The following is a 24852-nucleotide window of genomic DNA, read 5'->3' as shown; positions in this document are numbered from 1 at the left end:
TGCACCAATTGGTGTGCAAGGACTTCAGGTTGAGGAAGGGTCTCCACAAAGCAACTCAGTAGCTAAAAAGTGCAGGGACCTGAGCAGCTGCCCTTGGTGCCGGTCTGAATAGCATTTACCTTCCTAGGAGCTCAGAGTCTCCACCTCCCAACCCACCTCGGCCCTGCCTGAAGCCCAGACCCAACCCTTATTTTCCCACCTCCAGCTCCAGTTCTCTCTCTCTCTCTAAGGCTACAGACAGTTTGCCAGTTCTTAATAAAGTATCTCTGTATTTCTCATCCTCTCAGTCCCCTCCCTCTCAAGGCTTGGGGGGATGGAATGCAGGATGGGAGGCCCCCCTTTTTTTTGCCTCCAGGGTTATTGCTGGTGCTCAGCTCGACACATCCACTGCTCTTGGAGACCATTTTTCCCATTTTTGTTGCCCTTCCTGTTGCCCTTGTTGTTAATGTTATTGTTGCATTGCTGTTGTTGCTATTGAATAGGACAGAGAGAAGTCAAGAGAGGAGGGGAAGACAGAGGGGGAGAGAAAGATAGACACCTGCAGACCGGCTTCACCGCTTGCAAAGAGGATCCCCCCTGCCAACAGGTGGGGAGCCAGGGGCTCGAACCCAAATTCTTATGCCAGTCCTTACACTTCAAGCCACGTGTGCTTAACCTGCTGTGCTACCACCCGACCACCAGGAGACCCCTCTTTACAGAGCAACTGGACTGATGCCCAGTACTGCTGAGTCTGCCCTGACTATCCAGGGTGACAGCACAGCCCCTCGATGCCCACTTTTCCAGAAAGCCTCCTGTGAAGCACCTCCTACACTGCCCTGGACCCTCCTTGAGACTTACTCAGCCTGCACATCCACACGTTCACTCACAGACACAGTAGACACAGTCCTGACCATCCAGGATTGTGCTGAAATTTCTACCATCATGTTGCCATTCCTGTAGATCCTTTTGGTGTCCCACTTACAATACTGAGCCCTCACTATTTCTGTGAATGCCAGAACTCTACAAGGACTGATAACTCATCCTGAGGGTCTCCTCCAGCTGCTAGAGGATGTTAGTTCTTGGCTGGGCACTGGGCAGGCTGAAGTTGCCAGGAAGGAAAGTTTCCAACCACCAGGAGAGGGAAATGCAAATTAAAATGTAATTGGGGGGGGTCAGAGATGGTTCAGAGATGGGCAGAGAGCAGTGAAGCAGTGCTATGGTATCTCTTCTCCTTTTTGTAGCTCTCTCCCCATCTTTGCCCTTCACCCCCTACCTGGAAAAAAAAAAAAAAGCTCCACAAAGCGCAAGGACCGGCATAAGGATCCTGGTTCCAGCCCCTGGCTTCCCACCTGTAGAGGAGTCGCTTCACAGGCAGTGAAGCAGGTCTGCAGGTGTCTATCTTTCTCTCCCCCTCTCTGTCTTCCCCGCTTCTCTCCATTTCTCTCTGTCCTATCAAACAATGACATCAGTAACAACAACAATAAAACAATAAGGGCGACAAAAGGGAAAAAATAAATAATTTTTAAAAAGCACTTGGCACAAAACCCCAGTGAAGCTCTGGCAGCAAGAAAAAAAGTGAGAGAAAAGAAGGGGGTGGTGGTACACCTGGTTAAGTGTGTATGTTACCATGCGCAAAGACCCATGCTCAAACCCCCTCTCCCCACCTGCAGGGGGAGGCTTCACAAGTGGTGAGGCAAGCACTACAGGTGTCTTTGTACACCTTCATCTCTATCTCCCAATCCCCTCTCAATTTCTCTCTGTCATTTCAAATAAAGAAGAAAAAAGAAAGGGAAAAATGGCCACCAGAAGTGGTGTCACTTTTTTTTTTTAGATCTATTTTATTTATGAGAAAAATAGGGGGAGAGAAAGGAAGAACAGATATCACTCTGGTATATGTGCTGCTGAGGACTGAACTCATGACATCACGCTTGAGAGTCCAATGCTTTATCCACTGTGCCACCTTCTGGACCAATGGTGTCACTTCTTTACAACCATCAGGTTAACTGTGATAAAAAGTGTTAACAAAAATGTTGAAAGAGGGGAGTCGGGCGGTAGCACAGCGGGTTAAGTGCAGCAGGTTAAGCGCAGGTGGTGCAAAGTGCAAGGACAGGCATAAGGATCCCAGTTCGAGCTCCCATCTCCCCACCTGCAGGGGAGTCGCTTCACAGGCGATGAAGCAGTTCTGCAGGTGTCTGTCTTTCTCTCCCCCTCTGTCTTCCCCTCCTCTCCATTTCTCTCTGTCCTAGTCAACGACGATGACATCAGTAACAACAACAATAATAACTACAACAATATAACAAGGGCAACAAAAGGAAATAAATATTTTTTAAAATGTAGAAAGAAATGGGAAAAATCAAACTTTAATGGACACCACTTTGTAACCACCAGGCTGACTGTGATAAAAAGTGTTGACAAAATTGTAAAGTAACAGAAACTCTCATCTGGTTGATGGGACTATACCATGGTACAACCATTTTGGCAAGTCCAGCACACAACTAGTCCACCACTCACAATTTTACTTCTAGGTAATTATTCAAGAGAATTAAAGACAATATGCCCATAAAAGACTTGTATATGATTTCAGGTCAGCTTTATTCATTATTGATAGTCAATTTTAGAAATTACTTCAGTACTCAACATGTGAGTGGATGAGCAAAGCGGTTTCTTGTGGTTAAAATGCTCCCTAAAGGGTTGTGGTCAAGATCACATTAGTGTGACATGGGAAGTGGCACAATGGTTAAAGTTCTACACTTTCAGGCACAATGTCCTGAGTTTAACCCCCAGGGTAATATATTTTAGAGTGGTGCTTCGGTTCTCTCGCTCCTCTATCATTGATATATATATTTTTTCAATCGCACAAAGCTTATCAAAACTCATTTACTTCTACACTATGTTGAATGCAAATTGGACCTCAACAAAAATGCTTCTACATGATCTGTCCAGGGATTACATAATGTTGAATATGTGTACTACACAGACAAGCACAAGCCACTCACAATTACACCCCCTTAGGACATTTCTGTCTGGTCGTGTTTTCACTTATTTGGAATTCTAATGATATTTTCAAGCTGCTTTGCAATTTGGCTGAGGCATATGCTCAGCCAGGCTGTGCTCCATACCTGCACATGACACCGGTGCCTGAAACTTCTGCACCTCTATGGGCGATTCCTGCATAAATGAGGCTGTGAACACCAGTGTGTGACAGCTTTGTGCGACAGTTCTGCACTGTCTGAGCTGTGTCTCGGTCACTCCTCCAGGGTTACGCCGGTCGGTCCTCCACCGCCCAACGGGTCGGGATCCTGGGACTCCGCGGGTGCTGGGGTGCGAACCAAGGGCGAGGGGGAGAGTCCACTCGGACCTTGAGAATCAGTTTAGGCTGGGAATGTCCTTGCTAAAGGCAACGGCTCCTACAGGGAGGTGACCGGCCCTCTTCTCCGGCTTTTCAGGTAACTGCAGGTTCCTTTGCCCCGAGTTCGAATCCGAAAACTCTGTCAATTGCTTGTCTGACACCGGGACCTTAGTAGGGGGATCCCGCCACGTCGCAGCGGAACCAGCTACGTGATGCGTCTCCATGGCGATTGGGGCGGGGCCGCTTTTCCGAGTGACACAAAGACGGAAGTCCCGCCCCTGGCTCCAGGATGCTTTGCGGCGGTAACGTAGCCGGAAGCTGGTGGCGGCGGGGTGGGCGGCCCGCGCGTCCTCAGTGTAGCGCGGATAGGTGCGACCCCCGCCCGACCCGTCCTACCCTCCTAGCCCGGCCCGCCGGATACGACCCGACCGGCGCGACCCTCTCCTGACGGGTAAGCGTCCCCGAAGCTGCGCTCTCCATACTCGGAGGCGCCCCCGTTGTCCCCGCTGGTCTGCGGGTCCCCTCTGCGGTCGCCCCCGCAGAGCCCCCGCTTCTCGGCTGCTCACTCCCGGCTCTACCCGTGCACGCCTCCCACTCTGCCGCACCCCCAGCTTCTCCAGCGCCAATGATGCACCCCTACTTAGGGTCCTGCATCCTCATCCCTCCGCGAGGCGAGCTTGCCCTGCAGCTCTTTCCCTCCAGAGCCCCCTGGGCCCAGACCAGCCTGGACGCAAGGTGCGGTCGTGTAAGGAGAGGGTTCCAATCAGGAGGGTTTTGGGGGGGGGGCTGTCTCACCAGAAACCATGTACTCAGCTTCAGTCACCTTCCTTCTCACCCTTTGACGTGGACAATATCCTGGGGAAGAAAAAACCCAGAGGCGACTTAACAGTGGTTCCCTGTGCACCCCCACCCCCATTGGTGTCGTTTTCGGGAGCACTGTCCTTTGTGATTGCCCCCTTAAACGGCTGAATTGCAAACCTCCAGTTTTTAAAAAATGTGCTCATTTAGTGTATAGGCCTAACATCACCGTTATCCCATCTATGACATGCCAGCAGGGGCTGCGATAATGGCCCAAGTAGTAGCGGTCCCCCCCCCCCCCTTCCTAAGACTACAGAAACCAGAGGTGATCTGTTCTTTGGGAGCGGGATACCGCCGACCTCTGAGTGCTTCACCTCATTTCTGAGAAAATCAGTTACTGTTTGTACCTGCCAATTGTATAATAGCCCTGGGGACTTTGGCCACCCCTTTTAATAACCTTAGGTGTAGAGAAAGCACTGGAGGGCTGGGAGACACCATAATGGTTATGCAAAGAGACTCATATCTGAAACTCCAAAGCCCTAGTACGCAGAGGTCGGGGGTACCTGGCATAACGGTCTACACACTAAATGAGCACATTTTTCAGTTCCCTGCACCACCATAAGCCAGAGCTGATCAGTGTTTTGGTAAATAAATAAATAAAAATAAAGACAAACCCTGGCTAGCAGTGGCTTAGTGAATCTAGAAGCAGCACCCTGCTGGGGTCAATATTGACTGGAAAATGTCATCCAAAGGTACTGCTTCTGACTGTGTTTTCGAGCGTTAACACAGGAGTTCTTGGACAAGTTGTCAAGATAAACCATACTTGCAGTTTTGAAAGTTAAGGCTTTGTTTTCAAGACTTAAGTATAGCGTTTCAGAGAACCACAAACTTCTCATATCCAAAAGTGCTCCAGGAGGGGAATTCCTTTTAAATCTTTTCACAGATTTCTTGGTGGATCTCCAGGTGTCCCCTCTGTTTCGTAGGCTTACTCTGTTTCTGACCCTTGTTTGTGTCTTGTTTCCTGAACTTGAACCTGTGCTGGCAGCTCAGTTCTTTCTTTAGCAGGACACAGGATTGCAGAAAAGCTCCAATGAGCTCCGCTTCCCCAGAGCCCTTCCCCACTAGGGAAAGAGAGAGACAGACAGGCTGGGAGTATGGATCAACCTGTCAATGCCCATGTTCAGTGGGGAAGCAATTACAGAAGCCAGACCTTCCACATTCTGCATCCCACAAAGGCCTTGGGTCCATACTCCCAGAGGGATAAAGAATAGGAAAGCTATCAGGGAGGGGAGGGGTTGGTATACAGAGGTCTGGTGGTGGGAATTGTGCAAAGCTGTACCCCTCTTATCCTATGGTTTTGTCATAGTTTCCTTTTTATAAATAGAAAATTTAAAAAAGAAAAGCTCCACTGGGGCAGGAGGTGGCTGTGAGCCCTTTGGCCTCATGACACAAGTATGTGAGCTTAGGACCACCTCTCAACCCCATGCCTCTCTAAAAGTATTTGTCTGCACACCATCTTCAGTACTGTGGGGCAGGAGATGTTCAGGGCAAGGACAGTCACTTGTGACAGGTGGTTTTTGTGTCTTCTCACTCAGTGCAGACAGCTCAGGGTGGGGGTGAGGGTAAGAACTCTTGGTTTTGTTTGTATTACTACAAAAGACAAAGACTTATTTCTGTAATTACAAGTATTGTAAATCAACATCTGCCCAGTAAAGTGATCTAAATAAAATAAAAACAGGCACTAGGGAAATGTTAGGAGCTAAGGACTTCAGGTTTACGAGGTGCTTCTTAGTAGGTCACTCAATTCTGCATGTAGGACTAAAGGTGACACTCAGGGCAGAGTCCTCTATAGGTTTGAACTACATCAGTTGCACCACTAAAACCAAAACTCATGGAAACAGTTTCTTAAGCACAGCAGTGAAGGTGCAAAGTGGGCAGTGTGGATGTGCCCCACAGAAGGGTGAGAGCCTCAGGTGTTCTCAGGGGACTCGTCTGCCATGTGAGTCAGGAAGTGCCTCATAAGAGGAGAGGAACAATGCTTAGTGCTTGGCTGGTAAGGGAGACCAGTCAGCAGTGGTGTGTTCAGAAATGAGGGAGTCACTCACGGCAGTGTCATAACTTGGCACTCACCCCTGCTCCAGCTTCAGTCATTATCTTCATCTTCCGGCCACACTGTGGCCATACTATTCTGTCACCTTCATCCTTCACATTGGTTCCACAAAGGACCTGCTGTGCCTGCAGACTTTTCCTCCGGTCTCTTCATACATCAGCCAGGGATCTCCCTTCACTGAACTGGGGACCAGGGAGTGGAGCCCTGGGAACACGAGTCCCTGTTTGTGGAGGTTTCCTGTCCACATCTGCTGTGGGGTCCTCTTGGGTGTCTGTTCTGTACAGTCCACTCCTTGTTCTGATTGCCATTAAAAGGACTTTTTCTAGATTTTGCAATCTGGGAGGTATGAAGTGCTTAAGTGAAGGACACCAGTAGTTACATATTACCCCTGTTAATTGTGTTGCCACTGGCCTGGGGACCCCAACCCTCTTGTTCTTAGAGTGGAGGATAGGCTGCAGTCAGCAACAGCACCATGTGTCTTCGAGCAACTCAGCAGATTGCTCGCAAACCTGACTTCTGCACATTCTCCTAAGGTGATTTTATGAAGTTTGTTTCCTCCTCTGCAGTACCATGGCCAGCCCAAGGACCAGGAAAGTTCTTAAGGAAGTCAGAGTGCAGGATGAAAACAATGTAAGCACTGTCGCTTGATACTTTTTGGTGAGGGGAGTGGGAGTTTCCTGGAGTTATATATTCCCCCTATCTCTGTGGGTCTCCCAGTAACTTCACCCCTGGGCACTACTCTGTGGGGCTCATCTGTCTGAGCTGTGTGTGGCCCTCTTTGCAGGTGTGCTTTGAATGCGGTGCCTTCAACCCCCAGTGGGTGAGTGTGACGTATGGCATCTGGATCTGCTTGGAATGCTCGGGAAAGCACCGTGGGCTTGGAGTACATCTCAGGTGAGTGCTGCTGTCCTGCCATGTGGCATGTGTGAGAGCATCCGGTTCACATTTGATGAGACACCACAGGTTCCTTGGTCTTCCAGACACCACACAGGTTCATTGGTCTGCTCCCTAACTTCTAGCTTTGTGCGGTCTGTTACCATGGACAAGTGGAAGGACATCGAGCTGGAGAAGATGAAAGCTGGTGGAAACGGCAAGTTCCGAGAGTTCCTAGAGTCCCAGGAGGACTATGATCCCTGCTGGTCTCTGCAGGACAAGTACAACAGCAAGGCTGCAGCCCTCTTTAGGGACCAGGTAGAGATGGGCCACCCCATCAAGATTCGTCTGTGGGTCCCAGTATACCCCTGAGGCTTGGAGCCCACCACAGTCAGGACATTCAACTCAATTGCATTCTGCCTGGAGGGAGACACGGTCTGTAGTTGACAGGAGTGAAGACTAGGCCTTTCTCCACAACCCAGGGAGAATGTGGAGTCCAAGCACTTCTAATACATCTTGTCAAAACACTCCTGAGAGCCACACCAAAAGAGGTGTCCTGTCTGAACCTACAGGTTCTCTGGCATTTGGAGTTGAGGCCACACTTGTCCAGGGGCTCACTGACACTACAGGTCACATGATCAGATTGGGACTTCTGAGCCAGGAGCTATGTGGGGATGTCCTGGAGCATGCTTGTAGATGGTCCCCACAACTGTGTCTCTGGCTCTTGTGTCCTTGAGACTCTTATTGCACTCTCACTTCTGCCCCTTTGCCAGGTAGCCACTTTGGCTGAAGGCAGAGAATGGTCTCTGGAGTCATCACCTGCACAGAACTGGACCCCACCCCAACCCAGGACTCTGACATCCACAGCCCACCGGTAGCTGCCCCTCCCATCTGTTCCTGCTGTGTACTCCCCAATTTTAGCTATAGCTCAGGGTCCTTGCACTCTTAGGTGCCAGCTCTAGTTGTGAATTGGTATCCAAAGTCATTTGGGAAAACATCTTTTTTACTTGCTGAAACAGTACAAACCTGAGACAGAAATTTATCTGGTAAGCATAGATGTGGGGTCGAGGGCTTGTCTCCCATATGAGACAGCCTGTGTACCCATGTCCAGCCAAGCCCCATATTAGATACTCTGTCCTACTGGGTGTTGCAGTGTGACAGCCATAGAGGAGGACTGTGTTAAATGTGGTGCCCAGCCACCTAGTCCTCATAGATCCCTACTGTTATTGCTTTGTCTGCGCCCCTAGACCACTGTCCACTATTCTTGTCTCAGCCTCCTGGGCTAGTGTGACACTCCTGTGACCTCCAAGAGGTGAAGGGTGTCTGTATGCTGGCTTCTGGGAGGAGCTACAGGCTAGTCTGGCCTCATCAGTTTTATACTGGAGGTGCCCAGATATGACAAGAAGTTACCTGAGGCCTACCCAGCTCCCTGGATCTCTGTTCCCTACACTGACCCTTGATTCTGTTTTAGGGCCTCTGGCCAGCCACAGAACTCTACTGCCTCCTCCGACAAGGCTTTTGAGGACTGGCTGAATGATGACCTGGGCTCCTACCAGGGGTGAGGCCTGGAGTGACCTGATGTATGGGGAGACAGTCCCTGAGGCAGGGTTGCCCAAGGAGTGGGGGACTGGGCCACCACCTCTCTGTGAGCAAATTCTGCAGAGCTGTGGGTGATCTGGAATAGGAATGTTGACTGGAGGGAAACCCTAATGCTCGGAAGAATATAGTCACCTTCCTAGAATCTGCCTGACCCATCAGTGCCTTTGTTTTACTTGTTCTGCGTAGGGCCTTGCAGTACATGGCTCCATCACTTTCAGGCTGACTTTCTCATTCATTTTTTAATTTCACATGGTGGGGTGCATCACCATTACACCATTCTACCATACATGGTACTGTCATGTTGTACCAGGACTCAGACCCATGGCCTTAGATATAATTAAGCACAGGCTCTACTGGGTGAGCTCTCTCCTGGCCCCTGTGAATGGCTTTTTGTCCCCAAAGCTCACATTAAACACTTGGAATGTTTCCTGCAGTAACCTATTGTTGGTTGCTGGGGGTCTTTGTCATGAGGACAAAGCCTGACCCTTTGCTGTGACCTCCCCCCCACCCTGTTCTTACTGTGTTCTGGCCTGTCCTAGAGGTTTTCTGAAGCTACTGCTTATATTTCCCCATTAGGGCCCAAGAGAACCGCTACATAGGGTTTGGGAATACTGTGCCACCTCAGAAGAGAGAGGACGACTTCCTCAACAACGCCATGTCGTCTCTTTACTCGGTGAGGGTTATCGCAAGGCTCCTGCAGGCAGGATTGGGGCTCTAGTGCCTCTACTTGCAGATGCTTTAAGTTTTCTTCACCCTGAGACACTCTGGGTCCAGTGCATTGAACAGATCTGGCACACCTGGTTAAGCACTCACATTACAGTGCACAAGGACCCAGGCTCAAGCCTCTGGTCCCCACCCGCAGAGGGAAAGCTTCACCAGTGGTGAGGCAGGGCTGCAGGTGTCTGTCTGTCTCTCTTCCTTCTCTGTCTCCCCTCTCAATTTCTCTGTCTCTGTCCAGAAATAAATAAATATTTTAAAAATCCAAATTTATATAAAAAAAGATCTAGTGAGCAAGGGTACATAGCGTAATGGTTATGCAAAGAGACAGTCACGTCTGAGGCTCCAAAGTCCCTGGTCCAATCCCTACACTACCGTAAACCAGAGCTAAGCAGGTTTCTGGTATGATAATGACAACAGTGACGATGACGATGATGATGATATTATCTGGTGAATGTGGGGAGGCTGCTCTCACTTCCTATTATTGAAGGGGTTTATTGTGACTCCTTCAGGGAGAAAAGCACAGTTTTAGCCTGAAGACTGCTGAATAGGAATTCATTTAGCTCCAAGTCCCCACTAGGAATGTGGTGTTTTCATGTCTTCATGTGCCCCCTTCTGCAACGTTCATTCTCAGCAAAAGGAGAAATTCTCACTGAGTCATTTCCAAAAGGACCTGATTCTGGTTTAGGTCCCCTGACCAATCAAATCAGAGTTTACATGGTGTCAGAGATCAGACTCAAGAGTCTCTAGCATATTTGCTCTCCTGTTGAACTACCTCCCTGGCTCTGTCTTTTATTTTACTCTTTCATGAGAGAGGAGAGAGAACATGCATAAGCACAAAGCATCATTCCACCAGTCACAGAGTTTTGACTCATTTTGCCTTTGTTGATTTCATGTAGTGCCTAGGATTGAGCCCAGGGCTTCATTGGTGGAAGATGGAAAGTCTACTACTGAGCCTGCACGGGGCCTTTTTCTTCCAAGATAGCTTTACCCCATGTTGGTGGCCGGGGGGGGGGGGGGGGGGATGGCAGCCTCTAGCTTAAGCTAGAGAGAAAGGCCCACCCACCCCAGCTAGCCAGCCTTGGTTCAGAGTGGGTGTCAGGCTCCAGATGGGAAGCAGGTTAGCAGGAGGACCAGACTGTGGTCCCAGCCTGCTACAGGTCTGACTCTTTTGAGTCCTGTGAGGGAGGTGGAACCAGCCTCCATGTGACAGGCACCCATTACAGGAACGAACATGCTAGAAAACAAGGTTATGGGCTTCAGAATGGGCCACTATAAAAATGTCTTTTCTTGGGAGTTGGGCGGTAGTGCAGCGGGTTAAGTGCATGTAGCATAAACCCCAAGGACTGGCGTAAGGATCCCAGTTCACGCCCCCAGCTCCTCACTTGCAGAGGAGTCACTTCACAAGTGGTGAAGCAGGCCTGCAGGTGTCTTATCTTTCTCTCCCCCTCTCTGTTTTCCCCTCCTCTCTCCATTGCTCTCTGTCCTATCTAACAACGACGACATCAATAACAACAGTAACAACTATAGCAACAATAAAAAACAAGGGTAACAAAAGGGAAAATAAATAAATATTAAAAAAAATATTTTTAAAAAATGTCTTTCCTTATGAACTTGGTGCAGAAGTAGATCTGAAAGCGCCTGAGTCTTCTGGCTGATGTAACCATTTCTCTGCTTCCTTCTAGGGCTGGAGCAGCTTCACTTCTGGAGCCAGCAAGTTTGCGTCTGCAGCCAAGGAGGGTGTAAGTTGCCTCCCTACCTGCACCTGCCAGGCTAAACTGTGGTCCAGAGAGGGTCCCAGCTACAGGGGCAGTGGGCCTACACAGACCAGGGGCTGCCCGCCCATGACCCAGGCCTTATCTTGTCTCTTTGGCATTCTGGATTTCCTCTTTCATGCCTGGATTTGGGGATTTTTGTCAGGACCTCCAGTGGAGAGTGGGAATGGGCTTGAGCTCCTGTTGGAGATTTGGGCAAGTGCCAGGGGAAAAAACAACAACAAAAACCATCCAGAACGAGGGGAGAGGTTGACCTGGGTGCTGGGGGGGAGGGTTGTGACTGCCAAAGCTCATGTGATAGAGGTTGTTTTGGGGCAGGCCATAGCTGGTATGGTGAGCACAAATGCTTTGCCGCATCAAGAGCCCACTTAGACCTGAGCATTCTTCTGCTCCCTTGAAGCACAGACTGGGCTGCAGGAAGGGCACTTATTTGAAAAGCCTTCTTTTTGTGTTTCAGGCAACGAAGTTTGGAACCCAAGCAAGTCAAAAGGTAACAGGCAACTTTTGGGTCCCCATGTTCTCACAGCCAGTCTGAGGCCAGGTGGGTGCTGGGATGGCCTGGATTGCCCTCTCATGTGGCCCTCCCTGTTGACAGGCCTGTCCTGAGCTCACATGTCAGCTATGTCTCTTCAGGTACTTCAGGTTTGGCAGGTGGGGTGAAAGGCAGCTGCCACTTAGGACCTCTAGGGAAGAATCGAGACGCCCCTAACCCAACAGTGGGGAGACTGTACAGCTGGTCCTCCTGCTGAGGGAGAGATGCCCAGCTGCTGGGAAGCTCAGTGTTGCTGAGGACCTGACACCTTTCTGCAGTGGGCTCTGGGTTCTGCCCCTGGTTGGTACTTCTCTCTTTATGGAGACAGTCTTGGACCTCAGGTGCCTTTCTTTCTTTAAACCAGGGTCAGAAGCCCCAGTAGGCCCATATGGTGTGAGTCTTCAGACAACTGTCCTGGTGCTGGAAGTGGAGACTCCTACAGGAGACAGTGCCACAGAGTTATCCCAGGCCAGGCTCATGCCCAGATGGGTGGTGGGGGGTGGGTAGGACGATGGGACACATTCACTGCCCAAGGGATGCTTCCTGCAGAAGTAATTTGCCCCTACCTTGGGGAGCTCTCTGTATTTGTTTTTAAATTCCTGTTTTGGAGTCCTGCCTCACATAGTTCTGAAAACGTAGTAAATTGGGAGTGGATAGTGGTCAGGTTCAGTGGCCCCAAGTCATTTCCAAGGGCTCCTGTCAGAATGGCATCATAAGAAAGGGCTAATTGATGTATCTCAGAGGCTTCTCTGTTGCCCAATGCTGCTCCTATGCCTTGCTCTCTCCTCTCTTCTCACCCATCTCCCTGTGCTGTCTGGATAAAGTTTTGGGGTTCCAAGCAGCAGCCAGAGATGGTAAGGCGTGTGTCTTGTTCCATGCATGCTTATCCTGTGCTGAGCACTGTGTCTGAGCTGCCCGTCTCGTGCTGGTGCATTTACATGCTCAGGGACCATCAGCACATCCATGGTGCTCTGTGGCTACCATGATCCTTCCACAGTGCTTGGGAGACCCTCTCATGGGTGCTCAGAGACCAGTGACCTGTCCAGACTGCTCAGTAACCTGGTCATGGTGCTCAGAGCCCCATACCTCAGCTGATCCGCCCATGATGCTCAGGGAACTGATCATGGTACTTGGTCCTTTGTGCACTCAGCTTGGGGACCACTCAGTGGGCACGAGGTGTGCAACCACAGCTTTCCTTTGTGATCTGGAACTTGAGGTGCTGTTCACCCAGGGCTGAACCCTAAATCTTAGTGCTATTTGACAAGATCTGCATTTCCTGGTTTAACTACCTTGGATCTAATGACCCAGAGGAACCTGTTCACAGTGGTCAAGTCCTTCCTGTGTTATGCAGCTGTTCCCTCAAACTATTCATTAGTGCTTGTCTTGTCTGTGGTAGCTCTGGCCTGAAGACTGTTACCATGACACTCCCTCATCCTACCTTGCTTCAATCTGAGTGCCATGTCCCTTCCTCTGAGCCAGCAGTTTATCTGCATCTGGGGATCAAGGGGGCACTCATTTGTGGCCTGTTGTCAGTACTGGAACTCGGGGCTCTGCTACAAGACCCTGGTGCTGACTGCTGGTCAGGTGGACTTGCTGCACACCTGGCCCTTCTTGTGAGCTTGCAGCCGGTGCAGCTGGCTTCGAGTTTCTGTGGGGACTCTGCAGTGCCGTTACCCTGGCGCAGGGCACCGTGTTCAGGTGGAGCTGTGCCTATCAGCCTGAGGACAAAGCTGGAGTTTGCATGTTGGCCTGTGTCCTGGGGTAGGAGTGCTGCCTAGGAATGCCCATTGACACCCCACTTCTTTCTCACACAGGCCTCTGAATTGGGCCACAGTCTGAATGAAAATGTCCTTAAACCTGCCCAGGAGAAGGTAATGTTGTGCCCCCTCCCCTGCCCATGGGACCTTCATACTGGGGAGCAGCCTTCACTCCTTGGCATCCCTGTCTCTAGCTGCTGCTACACCTTTCCCCCAGACCCTCATGGGCTGGGACTGGGGGGCAGTACTAGTTGTTCTTGAAAGGTGGGGGATGCAGTAATCACCAGGGAGGATCACACGTGGGACTAGCCTGGGTAGGATACCCTTACCATGCTCTCCCTAGCTTTGGGATGGGGGTCCTGGAGGGCTCAGGTCCTTCCTGCAGTGGCTCAGTGGGTCACTTGCCAGTGCTGGTGGCCATGGGTCTGCACCTCTGTCTGACGAGGCTGTTCCCTTCACGCAGGTGAAGGAGGGAAGAATTCTTGACGATGTGTCCACTGGGGTTTCTCAGTTGGCATTCAAGGTAGGGCAGGCTTCCTGTCACAGCCACACTGAAAGCCAGTCTCCATATTCCTGGCACTGGCACTGGAGTGGGCAGTGCCCCGCTGCCTCCTAGGCCTAAACCCAGCCATGACCCCCAAGACTGAGGGGCTCCAGTGAATGACAGTAAGGAATATGGAAACAGCTAGAAAGTAGACCTGTCTTGGCCACTAACCTGTCGTTTCTTTTCCTTCTGTTCTTGCGCCACTGACTGTCGTTGCTGGTGAGTGTCACCAATCTTGATGTGTGGGGCTGTTGTGGCTTAGAGCCAAGTGCGCGTGTGTGTTGCCTGCTCCCCAGCAGCGCGCACTCAGGGCAGGTGATGGGAGGGGTGGCACTGACAGAGGTGGGGCTCTGCTACTGTCTGGCCTCCATCTGCTCTTGGCTTTGCTGGTCTCCCTCAGGACCATGGTCAGTGCCTGTCTTTGCAGGTCCAGGGTGTTGGTAGTCGGGGATGGCGGGACGTTACCACCTTCTTTTCTGGAAGAGCAGAGGACCCCTCAGACAGGTATGTTGGTCCACTGTCCTGATGTGGACCCCTCCTTCCTGAAGCTCTTTGCACGACACTGGGGTGCGTGTGGGGTGGGCAGGCAGATCCAGCAGCAGGCTGCACTCAGGAGGGGAGAGGGATGAGTGGGCACAGCCCTTTTAGCCTTTTAAATGGTTGCCCCAAGGGTCACAATGCACAGACCTCCACAGCCCTAGAAAGGCAGTGGGTCCAAACCCTCTCATGGGCAGGTGGCACATTTGCTTGCTGCTTGGTGTTTTACCTGGTGACAGGTTTCAGCAGAGGTAGCTTGTCAAGGGACTCACTGGGGCAGCCACTGGTCTAGCCTTGTTGAACTAACTATCTGGTGGTCAGCAAGAGGCCTGATATGCTGAGTTTTCTTTTGTTCTCAGTCACGTGTTCTCTCCAAATGCCCCCATATGGGGGTGGCTGTAGGGGAGGCCTGGTAACAGCAGAGTGATGAGACTCCCTCCAACAGGTCTCCTGCTTGGCTCCAAGGTGGAGCCACTGAAACCATGTGTCTTCTGCTCTAGAGCAAAGTGGGATTGTGGGTAGGATAGTTGGAGGTCGCTAGGGGCATGTGGGGTGCTCAAGGGTAGGGGTAGGGTTCTGGCTTGGAGAAGGGCCAAGGACCATTCTTTGGAGATGCAGAAGGCCTCACCATGACCTTGGTTTTGTGAGCCCCTCAGAATCTCTTCTCTCTTGTAAAGACCCCCAGAGGGCCAGAGCTACCAGAACAGTGGTGGAGACAACTCCCAGAACAGCACCATCGACCAGAGCTTCTGGGAGACATTTGGGGGTACTGACCCCTCCAGGGCCCGCAAGTCCCCAAGCAGCGACAGCTGGACCTGTGCAGACGCTTCAGCTGAGAAGAGGAGCTCAGACAGCTGGGATGTATGGGGCTCGGGCTCTGCATCCAACAACAAGAACAGCGACCACAGTGATGGGGGAGAGGCCTGGGGTGGTGGTGGGGAGGGCAGAGCCAAGGCCACTAAGAAGTCAGCGCCACCACCTGCACCAGTCGATGACGGCTGGGATGCCCAGGACTGGTAACCAGAGCCCAGGCAGTATGTCTGCACTTTATCCTGGCTCTTCCACTTGACCTGAGAGACTCAGCTTACAGCATACAGGACAATGCTGGAGTGACCCTGGGATTGGGGGCATCTGCTCTCTAAGGCTTGTGGGTGGGTGGTGGCCCAGCTGCAGTTCTGGATTTTGGGCACAGGGGTGAGGTTCCCAGTGCTGTGAGAGCCACCCATCCCCATCCCCCCCCTCAATAAACACCCCAGACCCACCACAGCCCCAGTGACCAGTTTGTCCCCAAGTGTCATTCTGAGGTTTGGTGTCTTATTTCCTTTCTGAAGAAAACGGGGATTATGGGATGGTCCTGCTACAGGCCATATACTGGCTTCTCTGCAGGAACCAGGCCAGCAAGCAGCCGATACACTTGGGCTAGAGGTGAGAAGCTTAAGGTGACGAGAAGCCACAGTGTATATGGCCTAGCACCAGCCTGGGCACTGCCTTGCAGGTCAAACAGGAGTGGGACTGATGCTGCCTTCATTTGGTACTGGAGCCCTAGCCTTTTTAGAAGGGATATGGAGGGCATGGAGCGTAGAGCTGTATCCTTTGTTTCTGGCACAGGGCCCCCTGGGATGCCAAGTGCAGTAAGGACTGAGGTGGTGAGTGAGTTCTGGTGGGTACTGACCAGTGTGATTACTCCGGGCCATTTCTGGGCTGTGGATCAGGCCTGCAGGACATACGTACTGCACAGGAGGTGCTGATGAGTTGGTGCTGGTGCTTATGGGGTACTGTGTGCAGATCTGTCTGGGTCCCTTCTGCACAGGTCGCCCATTAGGTCACACAGGCCCAGGGTGGTCTGTGAAGTCCCAATGACCATTTCTAATGCATGTGCTGCTGGAGGACTGGTTAGGTACTTGGGCTTCTGGAGGCACAGAAGGGATGCCGGCAGGAAGGCCGAGCCCCAAGCTGGGCCAGCATCTCTACCACAACCTGGTGGCCTGCACAGGAAGGATGCTAGTGGGAGGAGGGATTTCTTCCTCTGCCAACTCAGGCCCAGACGCCAGCTGATCTTAGCTGGCCTTGCTGCCTGCTCATCCTGGACCCCTGCCCAAGGCACCTATTGCCCAAACCCCTCTACCTCTGCTCCCTCCTGGAACTTTTGGTCTGTTCTCTGCTTCTGCCCACCCCTCACCCACCTCCTCACCTTCATTGCCACCTTGCTCCTCACCTGTGAGCCCAGGTGGGTGGAGGGGGTGGCACGTAGTAACTAAGACAACAGAATTCACCCAGCAGGAGCTGGCGCCTTACTCTGCCCTGACCTTTCTCAGCCTTGAACCTGGGTGACTCAGCCACTCTGAGCCCCAACTGCAGGGGTTACAGCATCAAGCACAGCTGGTGCAGTGGGCATTTAGAGTGGACAGAGCAGCTCTAGCGCAGGATTCTGAGGACTTGACCTGGTGTTGGTTGGTGATGACACCTTCACCCTATTGTGAGTGTATTCACTGTGTCCCAAGTGTCTGAGTTGTGGACAGAATTCGTGTGGTTGTCTGCAGCCACCCGGCTGGCGCCCTCTGCCGGCTCCCATAGGATCTGCAAGGCCTGGGGTGTAGCACTGGCTGTGCCTGAGGCCCTTCTCGAGCCTCCTGAATATATTTTACTTATTCTAGTTGTGGGGAGGGGGCTGAGGCCTTTCCTGTCCACAGATGCCATCAGGGCACGAGCTGGGCTGGTAAGATAAGGTCTGCTTTCCTTCAAGGCTGGGACTTCGGGTGTCCCAGCAGCAGTGTCTTCAGGTCTCCTAGCTAGATCCGGTGAACTGGCTGGCAGGGCTGAAACAATGGTGTTGGCCCAGGGCCAGTTACTGAGAAGGCTGCCCTGCCCCGAGGGGTATCCAGCCCTCCTGCCTCCAGGCCTGAGAGTGTCCCTCCTCTGCCCTGCACTCTGGCTGCCAGACCCAGGGCCGGTGCTGTGCCCACCCCCATTGCACCCCTGAAGTTACTCTAAATAATCCCAGCAGTGGAACACTCACCCCTCCGGGGCTGCTGAAGCCAGGGCCTAGATCTGCCCACCTCTTTGCTACCTGATGGGGGCATTGCTGACTGGCCCTCCTGCAGGGAGCCTGGTGGGCCCTGTGGCTAGCAGAGAAGTGCAGAGAGCTTCAGGCTGACACTGTGTGAGCCTGGGCACTGGGACAGTTGGGTCAAGTTTGGGGTCCTGTGATCTCAGGGTGATGCAGGTAGGTGGGGGATAGCTTCCTTGGTCCAGTTGTGGTCTAGACCTCCCGACACCCCCCACCTTCAACACAGACAGCTGTCACCCACAGATAGCCCTGTCCCTGAGTGTGTGAGCCTCCCTTACTGTACAGTAAGGATGGCCGCCTCTCCCTGATGGGAGCTCCCACCTATGATGTGACAGGACCCTTCTTGTGAATCCCCCTAGAGATTTTTCTGAATAGTAGATGGGCAGTGGGGGCAGTGACACCCCCAGGAAGGGGCCTTTATAAGCTGGTCTTTCCTGTGACGGCAGCAGGAACTAAGGACCTAGGTAGAATGGGGACAAGGTGGAGACACCACCCTCAGCAGAAGCTGGTGAGGCCTGAGGCAGTAGACTGGGTGCAAGAAGGGCCCCAGGTCTGTGAGCTCAGTGACCCTGAGTCAGGTCAGGAAGAGGTGGGCTCCTGGGGGTCACAGGGGTGCAACAGTGGGGCATCTAAAACCACCCAGAGCAGGGAAGGGTATGTATGAGAAGCTTCTGGTGTGCGCCCAGACTTGAAGCAGTCTGCCACCACTTTGGTGCTCTGCTCTCCCTCTCCCAATTATTGACTTAGAGGGAGAAAGAGACCAGCGAATCACTGACACATGCAATGTTGCAGACTGAACCTGAGACCTCATGCCCTAGTGTTCAATGCTTTATCCACTGTGCCAGCTCCCAGGCCTCTGTATCACTGAAAAACAATGTCAGCCTAAGTAGTGAAGGCCTGGAGATATGTCCACAGCCAGACCTGTGTGGGCGTGCTCTAAGTCAGGCCATGTTTCTGATGACTCAGCATCACCCCTCCACTGCCCTGTGAGCCCAAGAGTTGCATGGAGTATGACTGAGTAGGGGTGTTGACAGCTTTACTGGCAAAAGATGTGGCAAAGGATCCAATGTCCCCTCTGAACTGTCAGTTGAGTCTCACGCTATGCAATGGGGTAAGGCTATAAAACAAGGCTGGGCTGGGTAGGCTGCTCACTGGTATTGCACAAACGTAAAAAAAAAAAAAAATCAGGAGTCGGGCGGTAGCGCAGCAGGTTAAGTGCACATGGTGCGAAGCGCAAGGACCAGCATAAGGATCCTGGTTCGAGCCCCCGGCTCCCCACCTGCAGGGGAGTTGCTTCACAGGTGGTGAAGCAGGTCTGCAGGTGTCTGTCTTTCTCTCCCCGTCTTCCCCTCCTCTCTCCATTTCTCTCCTAGCCAACAATGATGACATCAACAACAACAATAACTACAACAAAAAAAAGGGAAAAAATTTAATTGTATGGTTATACATATTAAGGCTTATAGACTATAAGAAAATACCAGGGTGGTCCTGGAAGTGGTACAGTGGCTTAAGCAAAGGATTGAAAATCATGAGGCCTGGGAGTCAGGTGGTAGGTAGCGCAGCGGGTTAAGCACATGTGGTGCAAAGCACAAGGATCAGCGTAATGATCCTGGTTTGAGCCCCCGGCTCCCCACATGTAGGGGAGTTGCTACACAGGTGGTGAAGCAGGTCTGCAGGTGTCTTTCTCTCTCCGTCTTCCCCTCCTCTCTCCATTTCTCTGTCCTATCCAACTACAACGACATCAATAACAATTATAACTACAAATAAAACAAGGGCAACAAAAGGGAAAATAATTATTAAAAAAAAATTTTTTTTTAAATCATGAGGCCCTAAATTTGACCCATGGCACTGTATACACTGCAGAAATGGCTGTGGTTCTCATAAAAAAATCTTTAAAAGAACACCAATTTCCTCCCTGCTTCCCCGTCCCATCTCTACACAAAGCCACTCACTTCCCCTATCAGTCCTACACCCTAGTCTACCCCACCCAGCCCAGTCAAATGGTCGACCTCTTTGGAGGAAATAAATGCCAGAGATACCTGGGCGGAGCGTGAGGATCAGGGGTTCTCTGCTCAGAGCAGGTGAGAGGCACCCATGCAGTGGAGTAAAGGGCAAGGGGAGGTGACTTGGAAATGTAACAAAATACCTGGTAAGGGCTGAGAGATAGCTCACCTTGTAAATGGAGTTAACTATAGCTTTTTTTTTTTTGCCTCCAGGGTTATCTGCTCCTGGAGCCTATTTTTCCCCTTTTGTTGCCCTTGTTATTATTTTGTTGTTGTTGTAGGATAGGACAGAGAGAAATCAAGAGAGGAGGGAAGATAGGGGTAGAGAAAGATAAGACACCTGCAGACCTGCTTCACTGCTTATGAAGCGACTCCCTGCAGGTGGGGAACTGGGGACTTGAACCGGGATCCTTATGCTGGTCTTTGTGCTTCACGCCTTGTGTGCTTAACCTGCTGTGCTACCGCCCAGCTCCCGAGTTAGCTATATTTTATCCTATCATGTATCTTAACTCTATTACCCTAGTGTATTGCATTTGCCCATGCTACAGTTGGACCCATGTCTTTCTCTGTAGGAGTAAGGTTGTGTCTTAACCTCCTAGCATATCTCTTGGCACTTTGACATATTTTCACTGGATTATAATTAATATTTACTATTTCCTCAATTAAAATTTTTATCACTGGGAGCCAGGTGGTGGTGCAACTGGCTAAGTGCACATAGTACAAAGTACAAGGATCTGAGTAAGGATCTCAGTTTGAGCCCCCAGCTACAGGAGGGAAGGTTCACAAGCATCGAAGCAGGTGTCTATCTTCTCTCTCTTTGTCTCTGCCAATAAAATAGAAAAATTGACCGCCAGAAGCAGTGGATTCATAGTGCCCCAGCAATAACTCTGGAGGCAAAAAATTAAAGTTTTTATCAGTTATTTATGTCACCAGGGCTTTGCAGGGGTTTCATGCCTGTGCAATTCCACTGTTGATGGCAGACTCCCTCCTCTCCCACCCCCACCCTCCAAATAGAGGTTGAGTAACAGAAAGAAGAAACACTAAGGTACTACTCCACTACCTGAAGCCCACATGTGGTGGCCAGGAGATGGAGCCCACTTCTGTCTTTCTTTCCCCATCACTGTCTTCCCCTCCTCTCTCGATTTCTCTCTGTCCTATCCAACAGCAACAAAAATGGAAAAAATGGCCTCCAGGAGCAGTGGATTCATACTGCAGGCACTGAGCCCCAGCAATAACCCTGAAGGCAATATGTATATATTTCATAAATTATATATATATATATCTTTCATAAATTACAATTTATTAATGATACATATATAGATATGTATATCTTTCATAAATTATAATTTATTAATGAGAGAAAGAAAAGAACCACATCATCACTCTGGAACATACAGCACCAGGAACTGAACTCAGGACCTTATACTTAAGCATACAATGCTTTGGGAGTCGGGCTGTAGCGCAGTGGGTTAAGCGCAGGTGGTGCAAAGCACAAGGACCAGCCTAAGGATCCTGGTTCGAGCCCCGGCTCCCCACCTGCAGGGGAGTTGCTTCACAGGTGGTGAAGCAGGTCTGCAGGTGTCTTTTTCTCGCCCTCTCTGTCTTCCCCTCTTCTCTCCATTTCTCTCTGTCCTATCCAGCAACAATGACAGCAATGATAACTACAACAATAAAAACAAGAACGGCAACAAAAGTGAATAAATATTTTTAAAAAAAGAATACAATGCTTTACCCACTTTCACATCACTCATAAAACAGTTCCACTTGATCTCAGGGCGGGGTGTTAGCACACCTTGTTAAGCACACACATTACCATGTGCAAGAAGCTGGTTTTGAGCCCTGTTCCCCACCTGCAGGGAGGATGCTTCACGAGTAATGAAAAAAGTTGGCAGGTGTCTTCCTCTCTGTGTTCCCCATCTCTCTCCATTTCTCTCTGTCCTGTCCAACAATGATGACAGTAATTACAACAATAAAACAATAAGAGCAACAAAAGGGAGTAAATATTTTTTTAAAAGGAAAAAAAGGGAGTCGGGCAGTAGCACAGCAGGTTAAGCACACGTGGTGCAAAGTGCAGAGACCGGTGTAAGGATCCCGGTTCGAGCCCCTGGTTCCCCACCTGCTTCACAGGCGGTGAAGCAGGTCTGCAGGTGTCTGTTTTTCCCTCCCCCTCTCTGTCTTCCCCTCCTCTCTCCATTTCTCTCTGTCCTATCCAGTAACGACGACATCAATAACTACAACAATAAAAACAAGGTCAATAAAAGGGAAAATAAATAAAATAAATATTTTAAAAAGGGAAAAACAACTAAAAACTTTTCATTGAGGGTATAATAAAAACCTGCAGACATAAAAAAAGTTCTGTGAATTTCATGCATATAAATATCTAGTTCCTGGCCATCCTATTCGCCACTTGAGAAAAACTGGTCCTGAAGTTGAATGCAGCCTAGAATGTTCCCGGCTGTGACCGTGAACTGCAAGCTCAGACTGACAAGGACTTGGAGGTTACACAGGCTCCTGTGCTAAATACGAATACATATGGGCCCTGGGTCAGATTGATGTGGTAAATAGTTCATTTTGTGTGTGTGTGTGTGTATTTTTTTCTTCAAGTTTGGGAGCTACTTTCTGCCCTGATCAACATTTCTAGTTTTTTTTTTTTTTTAATAATTTATTTATCTATGAGAAAGACAGGCAGAGAGAGAAAGAACCAGACATCACTCTGGTACATGTGCTGCCGGGGATTGAACTCAGGACCTCACGGTTGAGAAACCAGTGCTTTATCCACTGTGCCACTTCCCGAACCACAACATTTCTAGTTCTATTCTTAGATCTGACACCATCTTCCCAGACAATATTTTTACTTGCAGGTTAGCTATCAAGTTCCAGCAACAATTATCACAGCCATGGGTCCCTAAGAACATACCTAAAATAAATTTCCTAGCTTCTATCTACCCTAAAATTCCTATTCTCCTGTGCTCTATCCCTACTTTATGGCTCCTGTTTATTAAACATTTTGTCCTGCTTTGTATCTTATTGAATTTCAGCCACCAAGTTGCAGATGCTACTACGATTTCATTCTGAACTCCCTGGACAGACGACCTCACCAATGTGTCCTGGAAACTAACCTCTTCAGAGACCTGCTCCACTAGGGAAAGACAGAAACAGGATAGGGGTATGAATCGACCACCCAAGGCCCAAGTCTAGCAGAGAAGCAATTACAGAAACCAGGCCTCCCACGTTTTGCACCCCATAAAGAATTTTGGTTCATATTCCCAGAAGGTAAGTGTTAGGGGAGATGATCAGGGAAGCTTCGAACTCCAATTCCATCAGAACCCAGAGAGAGAAAACAAAAAACAAAGAATTTATCTGTGAAAGTTGATAAATTAGAAAACTGGTACCTTGGCTGTAGCACAGCGGGTTAAGCACAGGTGGCACTAAGCACAAGGACCGGCATAAGGATCCTGGTTCAAGCCCTGGCTCCCCACCTGCAGGGGTGTCGCTTCACAAGCGGTGAAACAGGTCTGCAGGTGTCTATCTTTCTCTCCCTCTCTCTGTCTTCCCCCTCCCCTCTCCATTTCTCTCTGTCCTATCCAACAACAATGACAACAATAATAACTACAACAATAAAACAAGAGCAACAAAAGGGAATAAATAAATATAAAAAAAAGAAAACTGGTACCTTAACATTAATAAAAGTAGATTTATCTACTACTAGTAATGCTAATCCATTTTCTTTCTTTTTTTGCCTCCATGGTTATCAGTGGGGCTTGGTGCGGGCATTATGACTCCACTGTTCCTAAAGGCCATTTTTCTTCATTTTATTGGCTAAGACAGAGAGAAATAGAGAGAGGAAGGGAAGATAGAGAAAGAGAAACAGAGACACCTGCAGATCTGCTTCACTGCTTGTGAAGTGACGCCCTTGTAGGTGGGGAGCCGGGGGCTTGAACAGAGAATAGTTGGGCTGAACTTGGTGGTATGCTACTGCGCAGCCCCTGATAATCTATTTTCTATGTGAAAGGTTTAGTGCTTATCAATAAAGAATATCAATTCATGTAAAAATGACATGTGAATCTCTCTTCTAAGTCAAAGAGCTGAATTTTGACACAATACTAAGTATATACAATGGACCAAGTATGACTGCAAGACAATTTTCAGCAACCTTTTCTTTTTCTTTCTTTCTTTTTTTTTGATTCTTTTTTTAAATATTTATTTATTCCCTTTTGTTGCCCTTGTTTTATTGTTTTTGTAGTTATTGTTATTGATGTTGTCATTGTTGGCTAGAACAGAGAGAAATGGAGAGAGGAGGGGAAGACAGAGAGGGGGAGAGAAAGTCAGACACCTGCAGACCTGCTTCACCGCCTGTGAAGTGACTCCCCTGCAGGTGGGGAGCCGGAGGCTCGAACTGGGATCCTTCAGCTGGTCCTTGCACTTTGCGCCACGTGCACTTAACCTGCTGCGCTACCACTGACTCCCTCTTTCTCTCTCTCTCTTTCTTTCTTTCTACCACATCCTTGTGCCTGTATGATCCCATTGCTCCCAGAGGACTTTTTTTTTCTTTCTCAATTTCAGTTCATTCAGTTTCATTCTATTTCAGTTAGAGGATATGAGAGCGATCTGGCCACCACATCTGCCACCCCATTGCTTGCCAGGGTTGATTCGACTGACTAGCTGGCTAGGCGTAGGCAGGTGTCCCCTTCCTCCCTCACTGTTCCATGTGCTTCCCCCCGAAAGCTGATGACTTTCTCCAGATAGAGGCAGACTGGTCTTTGATAGAGGGAATACGAATAACTGGGCTTCTCTGCTAAAATCTCCAAACTAGCTCTCAATTTTAGTTAGAAAGAGACAGAGAGAGGAAAAGGGAGAGGGGAAAAGAGACATCACAGCACTGTTCCACCATTCATGGAACTTCTCCTTGGCTCTGGGCACACTGCCCCCTGGGATCTTACCCACAACAAAGTGATAGTTCTGGGTGACCTATCTCCCAGTCCAATAACTTAAAAAATTATTTTAATTTATTACATATGAGAGAGAGAATTTCACATAAGGAGGAATGGGGAAGGGAGGAAAGGGACAAGCAGTAGCACCACTCTGGTTCATGTGGTGCTGGAGATCAGACCCTGAACCTCAGGCATGTAACGCTGATGCTTTGCCAGTTAAGCTATTTCCCCAGACAACCTGAAACAAGCTTTTGAAAAGTTTAATATTATTACACAGAATC

The 24852-nt window shown here is 49.9% G+C and overlaps 1 protein-coding gene across 8 annotated transcripts; it reads left to right on the top strand.

Moving 5' to 3' along the window:
* The first annotated feature begins 3622 nt into the window (after nt 1–3622).
* ARFGAP1 (ADP ribosylation factor GTPase activating protein 1) lies at nt 3623–15833 on the top strand. 8 transcript variants are annotated; one of them, XM_060176085.1, is made up of 15 exons: nt 3625–3779; nt 4879–4965; nt 6804–6866; nt 7021–7130; nt 7256–7427; nt 7883–7983; nt 8581–8667; nt 9285–9381; nt 11111–11167; nt 11658–11690; nt 12557–12586; nt 13547–13603; nt 13953–14012; nt 14467–14537; nt 15248–15833. In XM_060176085.1, the coding sequence occupies exons 3-15, from the start codon at nt 6807–6809 to the stop codon at nt 15588–15590; spliced, it is 1278 nt and encodes a 425-aa protein (XP_060032068.1). In that variant the 5' UTR covers nt 3625–3779; nt 4879–4965; nt 6804–6806; the 3' UTR covers nt 15591–15833. The 8 variants fall into 8 exon arrangements, with proteins under 8 accessions (XP_016042434.1, XP_060032068.1, XP_060031942.1 ...); XM_060175959.1 differs by having other exon boundaries at nt 14461–14537; XM_016186948.2 differs by lacking the exon at nt 4879–4965 and having other exon boundaries at nt 3623–3779; nt 6803–6866; nt 14461–14537.
* Nucleotides 15834–24852: the final 9019 nt, after the last annotated feature.

Source organism: Erinaceus europaeus, chromosome 1, assembly GCF_950295315.1.
Source record: "Erinaceus europaeus chromosome 1, mEriEur2.1, whole genome shotgun sequence".
Lineage (NCBI taxonomy): Eukaryota > Metazoa > Chordata > Mammalia > Eulipotyphla > Erinaceidae > Erinaceus > Erinaceus europaeus.
Note: the sequence above shows the minus strand (reverse complement) of the source record. Positions and strands in the feature narration are given on the sequence as shown.

Excerpts from the sequence above, each read along its gene's own strand:
- ARFGAP1 (XM_016186948.2), top strand. The coding sequence starts at position 6,807 with ATGGCCAGCCCAAGGACCAGGAAAGTTCTTAAGGAAGTCAGAGTGCAG. Across the intron at positions 7,428-7,882 it reads CAGCCCTCTTTAGGGACCAG|GTAGCCACTTTGGCTGAAGG; the intron begins GTAGAGATGGGC and ends CCCCTTTGCCAG. Across the intron at positions 13,604-13,952 it reads TTAAACCTGCCCAGGAGAAG|GTGAAGGAGGGAAGAATTCT; the intron begins GTAATGTTGTGC and ends CCCTTCACGCAG.